General features: G+C 40.0%; 1 protein-coding gene across 4 annotated transcripts in view; it reads left to right on the top strand.

The window, feature by feature from the left end:
- Positions 1-13,690, top strand: part of LOC124555453 (muscle calcium channel subunit alpha-1-like) — a 566,027-nt gene that overhangs the window by 166,069 nt on the left and 386,268 nt on the right. For all 4 annotated transcript variants that reach the window (XM_047129373.1, XM_047129372.1, XM_047129371.1 and 1 more), the window contains exon 9: positions 12,391-12,493. In XM_047129373.1, the coding sequence (XP_046985329.1) occupies positions 12,391-12,493 (103 nt within the window). The remainder of the gene's footprint in view (positions 1-12,390; positions 12,494-13,690) is intronic.

Below are 13,690 nucleotides of genomic sequence, written 5' to 3'. Positions count from 1 at the left end.
AAGGCATTGAGCATTTACAGTGGCTTTGAAATCGCCACAGAGACGAATATCACCATTTGGCTTAGCAACAACGAGAGGAGAGGACCACTCACTGTAAGTGACAGGAAGCAAGACCCCTGAAGCAGTGAGATGATCCAGCTCTGATCACGAAGGGCCACAGGAATGGACTGAGCCCAAAAAAAACTTAGGCCGAGCAGTGGGTTTAAGCGTGATATGAGCTTCAAAGTCATTTGCATGGCCTAACCCAGGAGCAAAAAGGGACAAAAATGTTGTCAACAAGGAATCCAACTGAGCATAAGGAATAGCATCAGAGACAATATTGACTGAGTCATCTATGGAGAACCCAAAAACGTGAAAGGCATCGAAACCAAAATGATTCTCTGTGTTACTATGGTCAACCACAAATATGGAAACAGTGCGAACGACAGATTTGTAAGATACCTCAGCATCAAATTGTCCCAAGAGAGAAATCTTCTGTTTATTGTAAGTCCGTAATTGTCTAGTGACATGTGACAGGATTGGAGAACCCAACTGAAGATATGTCTGAGAATTGATTATAGTGGCAGCAGAACCAGTATCCACCTGCATGCGAACATCTCGACCAAGTATTTGTACAGTGAGGAATAACTTCCCTGAAAGGGAAGAAGTACAATTGACAGACAACACAGAATCAGAATCAGTGTCATGTTCAGGAACATCATGTATGTGGTCGGATTTGCAAACGGATGACACATGACCCTTTTTTTTTTTGCATTTGTGACACATGGCCCAATGTTGTGGACAATCTTCTCATGAATGTTTCATAAAACACCGCAGACGTGAAGGAAGTTGCCGTGAGTTTTGCTGCAGTTTCTTAGAGATTTGTTTACAGTTAGGCCGAGGCTGTGCTTGGGAGCGTACTGCAGCCACGTCAGCCGGCGGGGACACGCCACACGCTTCGTCAACATCGCACAGAGGTTGTATTTCCCCGACGTCGCCCCATGCCTCTATTTGCGCTCCAGCGGCGCGAGAAATTTCCAAAGACTCAGCGATGGATAGGACTTCATCTAGAGTCGGATTTGCCAACTGAAGGGCACATTGCCTGACTTCTTTGTCGCACGCAGATCGGATAATAGCATCCCGTACCATGGAATCGGCGTAGGATTCTTTGTGAACTTCAGTAACAAATTGAAACTTTCTACTGAGGCTGTGAAGTTCAGCAGCCCAAGCGCGATAGGATTGATTCAGTTGTTTTTGACAACAATAAAAGGCAACACGAGAGTCTACCACATGTGTTTGCTTTTGAAAAATAGACGGACAGAAGTGAGCACATTTCAGCAAAGGACAAAGGGCAGGATCTTTCAAAGGAACCAATTGCGACAACAACCGATACATTTGAGGTGAAATCAATGAAAGGAACAGAGACTTACATGTTTGTTCATCTGCGACATGAAATGCCAAGAATTGCTGTCGAAGACGTTTTTCATAATCAGACCAGTCTTCCGCCGTCTCGTCGTAAGGAGGAAAAGTAGGTAGAGACGACGACAGGAGATGCCCCGCATTTGATGCCATGACGAAATCACGAATCACATTTGTGAGAAGTGATTGCTGTTCTATGAGATCTTGCAATAGTTGCTCTAAAGTAGCCATGGAAACATGTGGGGCAGCAATGGAAAAGAAAAATCCCATCCACTTTGCCAATTGTAATAACTTCAAGTTGAACAAATATGTTTCAAGGAAGATGCAATACATGAAAGTCACAAATCAAGTAAACAGAGTAAGACATGTGTACACTTTAACAGTCAAATCATAACTGAGTCCAAGTCTAGTGGCCGCTGGCTGTCTGCCCGCTTAGGTGGCGCTGCTGCTGCATGGCTGGCAGACAGTGCCGAATGTAGAGGATGCGCGTAACTGTGCGGCAGCACTTTGAAATATTGGCGAGTCACAACACTACCATTACAGGCCATGTTCACAAAAGAAGCATTGTGCCAGAGTTTTCCCCTCTTTCCAGACTTGTGGACAACTGCAGTATGGGTCTTCTCCTAACTGTGGTATGTTCCTTCCTGCCTGGGTGTCTCATGTAGTCTGCTTTTGATATGTTTATGTTTACCTTGCATCTGCATTGTTCTACACCAGTCTTATGTCTACAGAGCCTGCCCTCACAGCTGTCAGACTTACAGCAGTGGGCGTAATCTTACAAACTTCATATGACAAAACAAAACAAAAATGGCATACAAACAAATGTTCATGTGTTAATCAGAATTTGTACTCCGAAATTCCACATAACTTTAAAGTTTAAGACCCATAGTAAGTTTTTTAAAAATCATTTTAGGAAAAAAAGCATCCAGAAAGCAATAAAAAAATCATATTTGTAGAAAGGACAAATCCTCATTGTATGAATGGAAATCATACTTGTGGGTGGAAAGCATACAGCTAGTTGCCTAAGAACTAAGTAGCCCATTCTACTGTTTTGAATATTATGTAAACTGTTATACAGTGGTGAAGTTATTCATCAATAGTAATAAAGCAACATTTGCTTTAACTGTTCTTATAGCTCGTGAAGACATTTCCTGTATATTGTTGCTAAACTGGTATCTGCCCAGTGCAAGTAATACTCTTTTGTCTCTTTGAGCCATTTCTTCCAGATTTGTTCCCTTAATGTAAATTTTTATTTGTGTTACTTCTGTATATCATCACGGAGATCATTACTTCAGAAAAATAGTAGGCCTGGGACCCTTTTTTCTGTGTGTCAATTTCTAGGAAGTGTAAATTGGACTTTGCAGCTGATATTTCTTCTTTCCAGTACCTTTTTGATAATTATAGGTTGGTTCCGAAAAACTGACCCAGTTTCAAATGTTTATAAATGTGTAACCATAAGTCAAATTTCAGTGAACTACACTCCTGGAAATTGAAATAAGAACACCGTGAATTCATTGTCCCAGGAAGGGGAAACTTTATTGACACATTCCTGGGGTCAGATACATCACATGATCACACTGACAGAACCACAGGCACATAGACACAGGCAACAGAGCAGGCACAATGTCGACACTAGTACAGTGTATATCTGCCTTTCGCAGCAATGCAGGCTGCTATTCTCCCATGGAGACGATCGTAGAGATGCTGGATGTAGTCCTGTGGAACGGCTTGCCATGCCATTTCCACCTGGCACCTCAGTTGGACCAGCGTTCGTGCTGGACGTGCAGACCACGTGAGACGACGCTTCATCCAGTCCCAAACATGCTCAATGGGGGACAGATCCGGAGATCTTGCTGGCCAGGGTAGTTGGCTTACACCTTCTAGAGCACGTTGGGTGGCACAGGATACATGCGGACGAGCATTGTCCTGTTGGAACAGCAAGTTCCCTTGCCGGTCTAGGAATGGTAGAACGATGGGTTCGATGACGGTTTGGATGTACCGTGCACTATTCAGTGTCCCCTCGACGATCACCAGTGGTGTATGGCCAGTGTAGGAGATCGCTCCCCACACCATGATGCCGGGTGTTGGCCCTGTGTGCCTCGGTCGAATGCAGTCCTGATTGTGGCGCTCACCTGCACGGCGCCAAACACGCATACGACCATCATTGGCACCAAGGCAGAAGCGACTCTCATCACTGAAGACGACACGTCTCCATTCGTCCCTCCATTCACGCCTGTCGCGACACCACTGGAGGCAGGCTGCACGATGTTGGGGCGTGAGCGGAAGATGGCCTAACGGTGTGCGGGACCATAGCCCAGCTTCATGGAGACGGTTGCGAATGGTCATCGCCGATACCCCAGGAGCAACAGTGTCCCTAATTTGCTGGGAAGTGGCGGTGCGGTCCCCTACGGCACTGCGTAGGATCCTACGGTCTTGGCGTGCATCCGTGCGTCGCTGCTGTCCGGTCCCAGGTCGACGGGCACGTGCGCCTTCCGCCGACCACTGGCGACAACATCGATGTACTGTGGAGACCTCACGCCCCATGTGTTGAGCAATTCGGTAGTACATCCACCCGGCCTCCCGCATGCCCACTATACGCCCTCGCTCAAAGTCCGTCAACTGCACATACGGTTCACGTCCACACTGTCGCGGCATGCTACCAGTGTTAAAGACTGCGATCGAGCTCCATATGCCACGGCAAACTGGCTGACACTGACAGCGGCGGTGCACAAATACTGCGCAGCTAGCGCCATTCGATGGCCAACACCGCGGTTCCTGGTGTGTCCGCTGTGCCGTGCGTGTGATCATTGCTTGTACAGCCCTCTCGCAGTGTCCGGAGCAAGTATGCTGGGTCTGACACACCGGTGTCAATGTGTTCTTTTTTCCATTTCCAGGAGTGTATATATCATTTTAAAATAGTAAAATAAGTTTTCAAATGGGACCACAAGAGCATTCATAAAGTTGCAGCCACTAGAACAGTCTTAGCTTTCATTAACTTTAATTGGGAAGAAAGTGGTTATTATGAAGTATATAGTTTGATTTCAGTAAAACCAAACTTGTGTTTCTTTGGTCATGATTCCAGCATTTCCCTATCAAAAGAAAATAAATGTTAGTAGAATAAAATAGAGCTCATGTAAATGTTTCTTATTGGATGTGAACATCACACAAATTAGGGAGTATTTTTATTTCAAGTCATGGAAGTCAATGAACAGGGTGAACAGAAAACTTAGACTATTGCATGCATCACTCTGGTGTGATCTGAGAAGCAGTTTACTATTCAAATCATTTTCACAAACACTTCATAAAAAATGACAAAGTAAAGTAAGCAGAATTTTTTGAATGTATGCTATGAAACATGGAATGTGTTAATAACTCCCTACCATATGTTAATGATGAAGCATGTTTTACAATGTCTGCATTTCATGACACCAAAATTTCCACAAAACAATTGAACATGAAATGGGTTTCCCAAAATATAATGTGATTTGCAAAGTACCAGTACCAAAAGTTTATGGCTATTTCTTTTTCAATGAATATGGCTTAATATATCTGTGACTGTTAATGACTGCTGATAAAGAAAACGGGTGCAGTTCGCAGCGCAAATATAATCACGGCAATGCAGTTAGTGACTCCTTCAATGAACTCTGTAATTCTTCCACGAAACATACACTAAAGTGCTATGTGATTTTACTCACAGACAGCCATAGAAGAAAGCTAGGTGAAATCCTAAGTAACTTAAACAATCATACTCAAGTAAGCAGTGTTGTGAAACCCAGCATGAAAACAAAAAACATTGTACAAGGCACTGTCTTGAAAGGTAAAATGCTGCATAGCAATGATTTCTTACTTTGTGTAAGTGGTGCGAAGGATGTGGGAAGCAATGAAGGTGGTGTCTCCATTGAAGCTCTGAAGAATTTCCTTGAAGAAAATAAGTAGAAAAACATGATTGTTGCTACTGTCCTGCATCGGTACAATCTGATCGATGACTCATGTGTGAACAAGGGAATAAAAAAAAAAACAAATATTTGAATTTGGGCACTATGTTTAAACTATGGAAATTGTTCAATTCTGTGGTGTCTAGTGTGACAAAATTGATTGGGTAGGTAAACTTGTATGTGAGATGATTTTTGAAATAGCTGTAATAAGAATAAAGCTTAAAAATAGCAGTTGAATAATAGCAAGCATGTACAGATCCCCTAACAGTAACATGGAAGAATTTTTCTGTCATTTAAAGGAACTTGTTGACAAGCTCTCACCTCGTAAAAGACAGACTATAGTAGTAGGGTTGTGAAAATAGATTCCTTAACTAATAGTATAAATTATCTTAGATATATTGATATTTTACAGTCCTATAATTACACCCATGTGAATTCAACACCAACAAGAATTACATGTGACTCTCGGACATGTATTGATCATGTTATTATGAACTTAAGAAAGGAAGATCTTGTAGTTAGAACTGTTGAGAATCACATTTCAGATCATAGTGCATTAGTCCTGAGCTTCATAAGAAAAAGAAATAGTATCTGATGGAGATCTATTTACCTACAAAAGAAAACTTGAGTATTGTATGTTAAAGGAAACTCTGGCGCAGATAAATTGGCATCAGGTAGGTCTATATGAAACAGAAGATTTTAAATGATAGTGACAAATTTTATACGACATTGACCCATTGTCTTAATCAAGTGTGCCCAGTGGTCAAAATACTAAAGAAAACTGACAATTCCAGGAATCATAAACTTCCCCCTAACATGATAAAATTAAAGGAAGATATGAAGGATTTATACATTCTTTTTAGAGACACCAAACTGCAGTACTTCCAATATAAACCCAAAGCCTGTAGGAAAACCTACAGGGAAGCACTTAAGATATTAAAAGCACAGATGCATGCTGAACAGATGAGGCAATCTAGTAATGTTAACAAAATAGTGTGGAGTGTAGTAAATATGGAAAATGGAGGGAGCGACAATATAGTGTGCAATAACATACGAGGGCAGTTCAATAAGTAATGCAACACATTTTTTTTCTCGGCCAATTTTGGTTGAAAAAACCGGAAATTTCTTGTGGAATATTTTCAAACATTCCCGCTTTGTCTCGTATAGTTTCATTGACTTCCGACAGGTGGCAGCACTGTACGGAGCTGTTAAAATGGCGTCTGTAACGGATGTGCGTTGCAAACAACGGGCAGTGATCGAGTTTCTTTTGGCGGAAAACCAGGGCATCTCAGATATTCATAGGCGCTTGCAGAATGTCTACGGTGATCTGGCAGTGGACAAAAGCACAGTGAGTCGTTGGCCAAAGCGTGTGTCATCATCGCCGCAAGGTCAAGCAAGACTGTCTGATCTCTCGCGTGCGGGCCGGCCGTGCACAGCTGTGACTCCTGAAATGGCGGAGCGTGCGAACACACTCGTTCGAGATGATCGACGGATCACCATCAAACAACTCAGTGCTCAACTTGACATCTCTGTTGGTAGTGCTGTCACAATTGTTCACCAGTTGGGATATTCAAAGGTTTGTTCGCACTGGGTCCCTCGTTGTCTAACCAAACACCATAAAGAACAAGGAGAACCATCTGTGCGGAATTGCTTGCTCGTCATGTGGCTGAGGGTGACAATTTCTTGTCAAAGATTGTTACAGGTGATGAAACATGGGTTCATCACTTCGAACCTGAGACAAAACGGCAATCAATGGAGTGGCACCACACCCACTCCCCTACCAAGAAAAAGTTTAAAGCCATACCCTCAGCCGGTAAAGTCATGGTTACAGTCTTCTGGGACGCTGAAGGGGTTATTCTGTTCGATGTCCTTCCACATGGTCAAACGATCAACTCTGAAGTGTATTGTGCTACTCTTCAGAAATTGAAGAAACGACTTCAGCGTGTTCGTAGGCACAAAAATCTGAACGAACTTCTCCTTCTTCATGACAACGCAAGACCTCACACAAGTCTTCGCACCCGAGAGGAGCTCACAAAACTTCAGTGGACTGTTCTTCCTCATGCACCCTACAGACCCGATCTCGCACCGCCGGATTTCCATATGTTTGGCCCAATGAAGGACGCAATCTGTGGGAGGCACTACGCGGATGATGAAGAAGTTATTGATGCAGTACGACGTTGGCTCCGACATTGACCAGTGGAATGGTACCGTGCAGGCATACAGGCCCTCATTTCAAGGTGGCGTAAGGCCGTAGCATTGAATGGAGATTACGTTGAAAAATAGTGTTGTGTAGCTAAAAGATTGGGGAATAACCTGGTGTATTTCAATGCTGAATAAAACAACCCCTGTTTCAGAAAAAAAATGTGTTGCATTACTTATTGAACTGCCCTCGTAATAAGTGAATGAAAAATTGCTGACTGACCCAAAGGAAGTATGTGAGAGATTCATAGACCAGTTTAGTAAGATGATAAGGAGGATGTGATAAACCCACCACAGTTGCTAAATCTCAATAATGTTAGCAATTCATTCTTCCTGGGGTGTGTTACAAAATTGGGAATTCTGAAAACCATTTCCAACTTAAAATTAAATACATCCAGTTGCTGGGATGACATCTCAGCGAAATTTCTGAAAGAATGCTGTAATGAATTAATAAAGCTACTACAACATTTAATAAACAGCACTTTCAGTCAGGGGTCATTTCCTGACCTGTTAAAGTCTCTGAAATAATACTGGTGCTTAAAAAGGGGATAACTACAGATATACAAAATCATAGACCTATTTCATTGACATCACTACTTAGTAAGCTGTTGGAAAGGCTACATCTAGATGAACTTGAATCATTTTTCTGTATGTACAATTGATTAAAAAACTGTCAGCATGGTTTCACGAAGGTCTGGCCCACAATAATAGCTATAGTTACATTTTTGCAAGTGGTATTGAGTAAACTTGATGATGGAAACAAAGTTATTGGCACCTTTTTAGACCTATCCAAAGCTTCTGACTCTGTAAATCATTCTTTTCTTCTACATTAATTAGAAACTTATGGAGTCAGAGGAGTTGCTTTAGATTTTTTAAGATTGTACCTTGCTGACAGGAGACAATGTGTAAAGCTGCATAATGCAACTGGAAGACACACACACAAACAGTAAAATCATCTTATAAAATTCTTAACTCTGGAGTCCCTCAGGGAAGCATTATCGGGCCTTTTTTGTTTATTGTGTACATCAATGATATAACAATTCCACAAAATTCAAACATAGTAAATTATGCCGATGATACCTCCTTCATAAGTTGGGGCTCTAAAAACAGTTATCAGTGCAAAATAATGCAGAGAACATAAGCCTCATCTCAGAATATCTCACCAAAAACAAATTGTCACTAAATAAGGACAAGACAATTCTTATGGAGTTTCTGCTAAATTATAGGTCAAGGCAAGTGGTTACAGAACAAGAACTATCAGATGAAACAATTGATAAACATAAATTCCTGGGTATTATAGTAGACAAACATGTAAAACCTATCTGCTAAAATGTCTTTCTAGCATCATAGCACAACCTGCTTTAAGACAAATCTATTTTGGAATTATACACTCCCACCTACAATATGGTATCAAGATTTGGGGCGGAACACCAACAGTATGTATGGATAGGGCTTTTAGAGCTCAGAAAAGAGCAATTAGAATAATGGCTAATATTAGTAAGTGTCAGTCCTGCAGAGAATATTTCATTAAGTATAACATCCTAACAGTGTTCATCATATGTTCTCAGAACTATACTGTTTCTAAAAGAAAATATGGAGTGTAGTGTATTCAGTTGTGAAATCCATAATTATAATACAAGAAAAAAATTACTATATAAAATTCAGTAATAAAAGAGCAACAGATCATAGTGCATTTTCTACTGGAAGACATTTTTGTAACAGATTGCTAAATAATATAAAATTGTTAAAAGGAAACATATTTAAGACAAAATTAAAGCAACTGTTAATTGATAAATGTTTGTAATCCACCAGGGATTTTGAATGTTTACTGTGTATAATTTATCTTTACTTCTAAACTTTTTTTAATGTTATTGTGTTTGTAAACTGACTATACTCATGACTATTACGTTATTATGCAAAAATAAACCATTTATTTATTTATCTAGTACTTTTACAGAACAGGCTTCTTTCTAAAACTGATAAATATGTGAAGAATTTTTTTTTTCCAACTCCATGATGCTTCAACCAGTTGGCTCAGAGATGCCTGCCACTTTCTAAGTGAATGTCTAGTTTAATGATGGATACATCGCATAAGGAAAGCAAGCTTTCTATTAATGTCTACTGATATCACTCACACACACACACACACACACACACACACACACACACACACACACACACAGACCAAGATAAGTTTAAGGACATAAATGCTTATCCTGTTGAGAATGGTCTTTCAGATCATGGTGCACAGCTAGTTACAGTACATGACGTAGCTCCATGCAGTATATCAAATTAGACTTTCAAAGCAGTGCATTCAATTAACAATATAAATATTGCAAACTTTAGGGAGAGCCTACAGCAGCTAGACTGGGATGAAGTGTATAAGGAACCCGATGCAAACTTGAAATATAACTTATTTTACAATACATTTTTAAGGGTATTTGAAAATTGTTTTCCCAAGAAAATAGTTAAACATAATTCCAAGAAAACACATAAAAAACCTTGGCTAACTAAAGGAATAAGAATATCTTGCAACCATAAAAGAGAACTGTATCTAACAGCAAGAGGGAGTACTGACCCCGAAACTGTTCAATATTATAAAAACTATTGTGTGGTACTAAGAAAAGTTATTAAAAAGTCCAGAAGCATGTGTATCATGTCTGAGATCAGTAACTCTGATAATAAAATTAAAGCAATTTGGAATATTATTGAAAGGGAAACAGGGCAACCAAGATCACAGGAAGACTTTAGTGCCATAAAACTGAATGACAAGTGTACTAACAAACAATCAGAAATTGAAAATATTTTCAATAACTATTTTTTAAATGTTATGGAGAAAATAGGATCTAGATCTTCACTAGAAGAGGCAAGGCTACTAATAGAAGAGGCCATACCTGTGCAGTTTGAAACAACTGTAATTCCACCAACCTCTCCCTCTGAAATCAGTAAAATAATAAACTCACTGAAAAGTAAAAGCTCTTACAGAATTGATGGCATTTCCAGCAAGGTACTTAAAGCTTGTTCCCCACAGTAAATAGGATTCTCAGCCACGTATGTAATAGCTCTTTGGAGCAGGGTGTTTTCCCCGATAGACTGAAATATGCCATTGTAAAAACATTGCATAAAAAGGGGGATACGTCAGATGTCAACAACTACCGCCCAATCTCTCTTCTGACAGCTCTATCAAAAATTTTTGAGAAAGTAATGTATTCAAGAGTAGCCTCCCGTATTTGTAAAAATAAAGTACTAACAAAATGTCAGTTTGGTTTTCAGAAAGGCTTTTCAACAAAAAATGTTATATATGCTTTCACTGATCAAATATTAAATGCTCTGAATAATCGGACATCACCCATTGGTATTTTTTGTGATCTCTCAAAGACCTTTGATTGTGAAAATCATGGAATTCTTTTAGATAAGCTAAATCATTATGGTCTGAGGGGGGCAGTGCACAAATGGTTTAATTCATACTTAACTGGAAGAATGCAGAAAGTTGAAATAAGTGGTTCATGTAATGTTAAAACAACAGCTGATTCCTCAAACTGGGGGGCTATCAAGTACGGGGTCCCACAGGTCCTTTACTGTTCTTGATATACATTAATGACAAACTATTCCACATTGATGAAGATGCAAAGTTAGTTCTTTTTGCTGATGATAAAAGTATAGTAATAACATCCAAAAACCAAGAACTAAGTGATGTAATTGTTAATGATGTTTTTCACAAAGTTATTAAGTGTTTCTCATCAAATGGACGTTCTTTAAATTTTGATAAAACACAGTATATACAGTTCCATACAGTAAATGGCACAACTCCAGTAATAAATATAAACTTTGAACAGATGTCTGTAGCTAAGGCAGAATTTTCAAAATTTTTAGGTGTGTCCATTGATGAGAGGTTAAACTGGAAGCAACACACTGATGGTCTGCTGAAACGTCTGAGTTCAGCTACGTATGCTATTAGGGTTATTGCAAAGTTTGGTGATAAGAATCTCAGTAAATTAGCTTACTATGCCTACTTTCATTCACTGCTTTCATATGACATCATATTCTGGGGTAATTCATCGTTGAGTAGAAAAGTATTCATTGCTCAAAAACGTGTAATCAGCATAATTGCTGGAGCCCACCCATGGTCATCCTGCAGACATCTATTTAAGGATCTAGGGATCCTCACAGTAACCTCACAGTATATGTATTCACTTATGAAATTTGTTGTTAATAATCCAACCCAGTTCAAAAGTAATAGCAGTGTGCATAGCTATAACACCAGGAGAAAGGAGGATCTTCATTATGCAGGGTTAAATCTGACTTTGGCACAGAAAGGGTTAAATTATGCTGCATTATGCTGCCACAAAAGTCTTTGGTCACCTACCAAACAGCATCAAAAGCCTGACAGATAGCCAATTAACATTTAAAAATAAATTAAAAGAATTTCTAGATGACAACTCCGACTCATTGGCTGAATTTTTAGATATAAATTAAGGGGGGGAAAAAACAACTTAAACATTAGTGTCATGCAACATTTTGTGTAATGTAATATCTTGTACAGACATCTTTTATTAACCTAACACATTCCACATCATAATGAAGTGTCGTATTAATGATCTATGGAACAAGTATTAATCTAATCTAAAGAGAGAGAGAGAGATAGAGAGATAGAGATAGAGATAGAGATAGAGAGAGAGAGAGAGAGAGAGAGAGAGAGAGAGAGAGAGAGTGTGTGTGTGTGTGTGTGTGTGTGTGTGTGTGTGTGTGTGTGTGTGTGTTCAAAATACCATACATAGATATTTCAGTGCCTTTAAGCAAATAAGTTATTTGCAATTTTCTCTTTATTGCTTTTAAATGCTGTTTCCTTCTATTTTAGTAAAAACACAGAATGAAATGGAAACCGCAGACAGAGCTGAAGGTGATGAACTGGAAGTAGAGCAAGAATCTTGGTGGAGAAAAAAGAAAAAGGACTTCGACAGGTCAGTTGTACATTATGTACTCATATTATTTGTATCTTTAAGCAAAGATAAATAATTTTATAAGTCCTTCCATTTTCATTGATTTTTTTTAATGTGTCATGTACTGTGATCCTTAAAAGAACATGTTAACTACCTCTAAAATACCTTATAAAGTTACAGTTGAAAAATGAATCAAAACAGAACACGCTATTTTCAAGATATATGAATGCTCGAGAATTTTCAGTATTTCCAATACATACCCCCCTAGGAGGCTCGCCACTCTTTGGCGGGTTCGTGCTTCACTACTACAGGGCCCCAGCCTTTGTAGGACTTTTTCCCTTCCGTGCTGTATGTCTTTCCTCTTGCTATTCTTTTTACCCTCCCTTGGGGAACATGTCTGGGGTATTATTGAGAATGTTTTGCATTCTGTCACTGACCTGCAAACAGTCTCAACTTTCTTTTTGGCTCCCTTTTCCTGTCTTTGTTTCCCTTCTCCTCTTGTTCCTCCGCTTCGGTATTTGAGGATTCTATTTTTTCTTCTTCCTCCCTGTGCGCCTCTGAAGGCCAGCCCATGTGTATGATGTGTAAAAGGTGACTGGGTAATGCATAATTCCCAGCCCCGGATCAACAGATAGGGTTCGCACGTACCCCCTGGTACAGGTCAGGCCCAGGGAGGGGGAATTGCCTGAGCTGTAACCTTCCCAAACTGCCCATTGGTTCCTCCGTCAGGTGTTTGGGAGGTGTGAACAATCACCTATGGCAGGTGCGCCCCCTTGTAAAGAGGGCCCCTAGTTGGAGGGAGTGTGCCATTGGAGATTCTGGCAATCATGGGGGATTTCCTCATGATTAGTCAATCATCCTCTCCATCGACTTTGATGAAACATAAACGTAATGAGGCTACTGATTTGTAAACCTTTCCCGCTGCACACGGTTCCTTGTGGTATCTCATACTGAAGATGGCCAGTCCTTCACCACAGTTGATCCATTTATTATTCAGAAAGGTGTTGATGCTATTGTTGGTCCTGTGAAATCCTGTTCTCATTTATGGAATGGCACTTTGCTTTTGGAGACAGCTTCTGATTCTCAAGCACAACAACTACTTGCTGCCTCGCTTCTCCATGGCTACACTGTTCGTGTCGAGTCACATAGAACTTTGAATTCTTCCTGTGGTGTTATTTACACCAGGCTTCTTGATGGCCTAACTGAGGCTGAAATACA

This window comes from Schistocerca americana, chromosome X (genome assembly GCF_021461395.2).
Source record: "Schistocerca americana isolate TAMUIC-IGC-003095 chromosome X, iqSchAmer2.1, whole genome shotgun sequence".
NCBI classification, from domain to species: Eukaryota; Metazoa; Arthropoda; class Insecta; order Orthoptera; family Acrididae; genus Schistocerca; species Schistocerca americana.
Note: the sequence above shows the minus strand (reverse complement) of the source record. Positions and strands in the feature narration are given on the sequence as shown.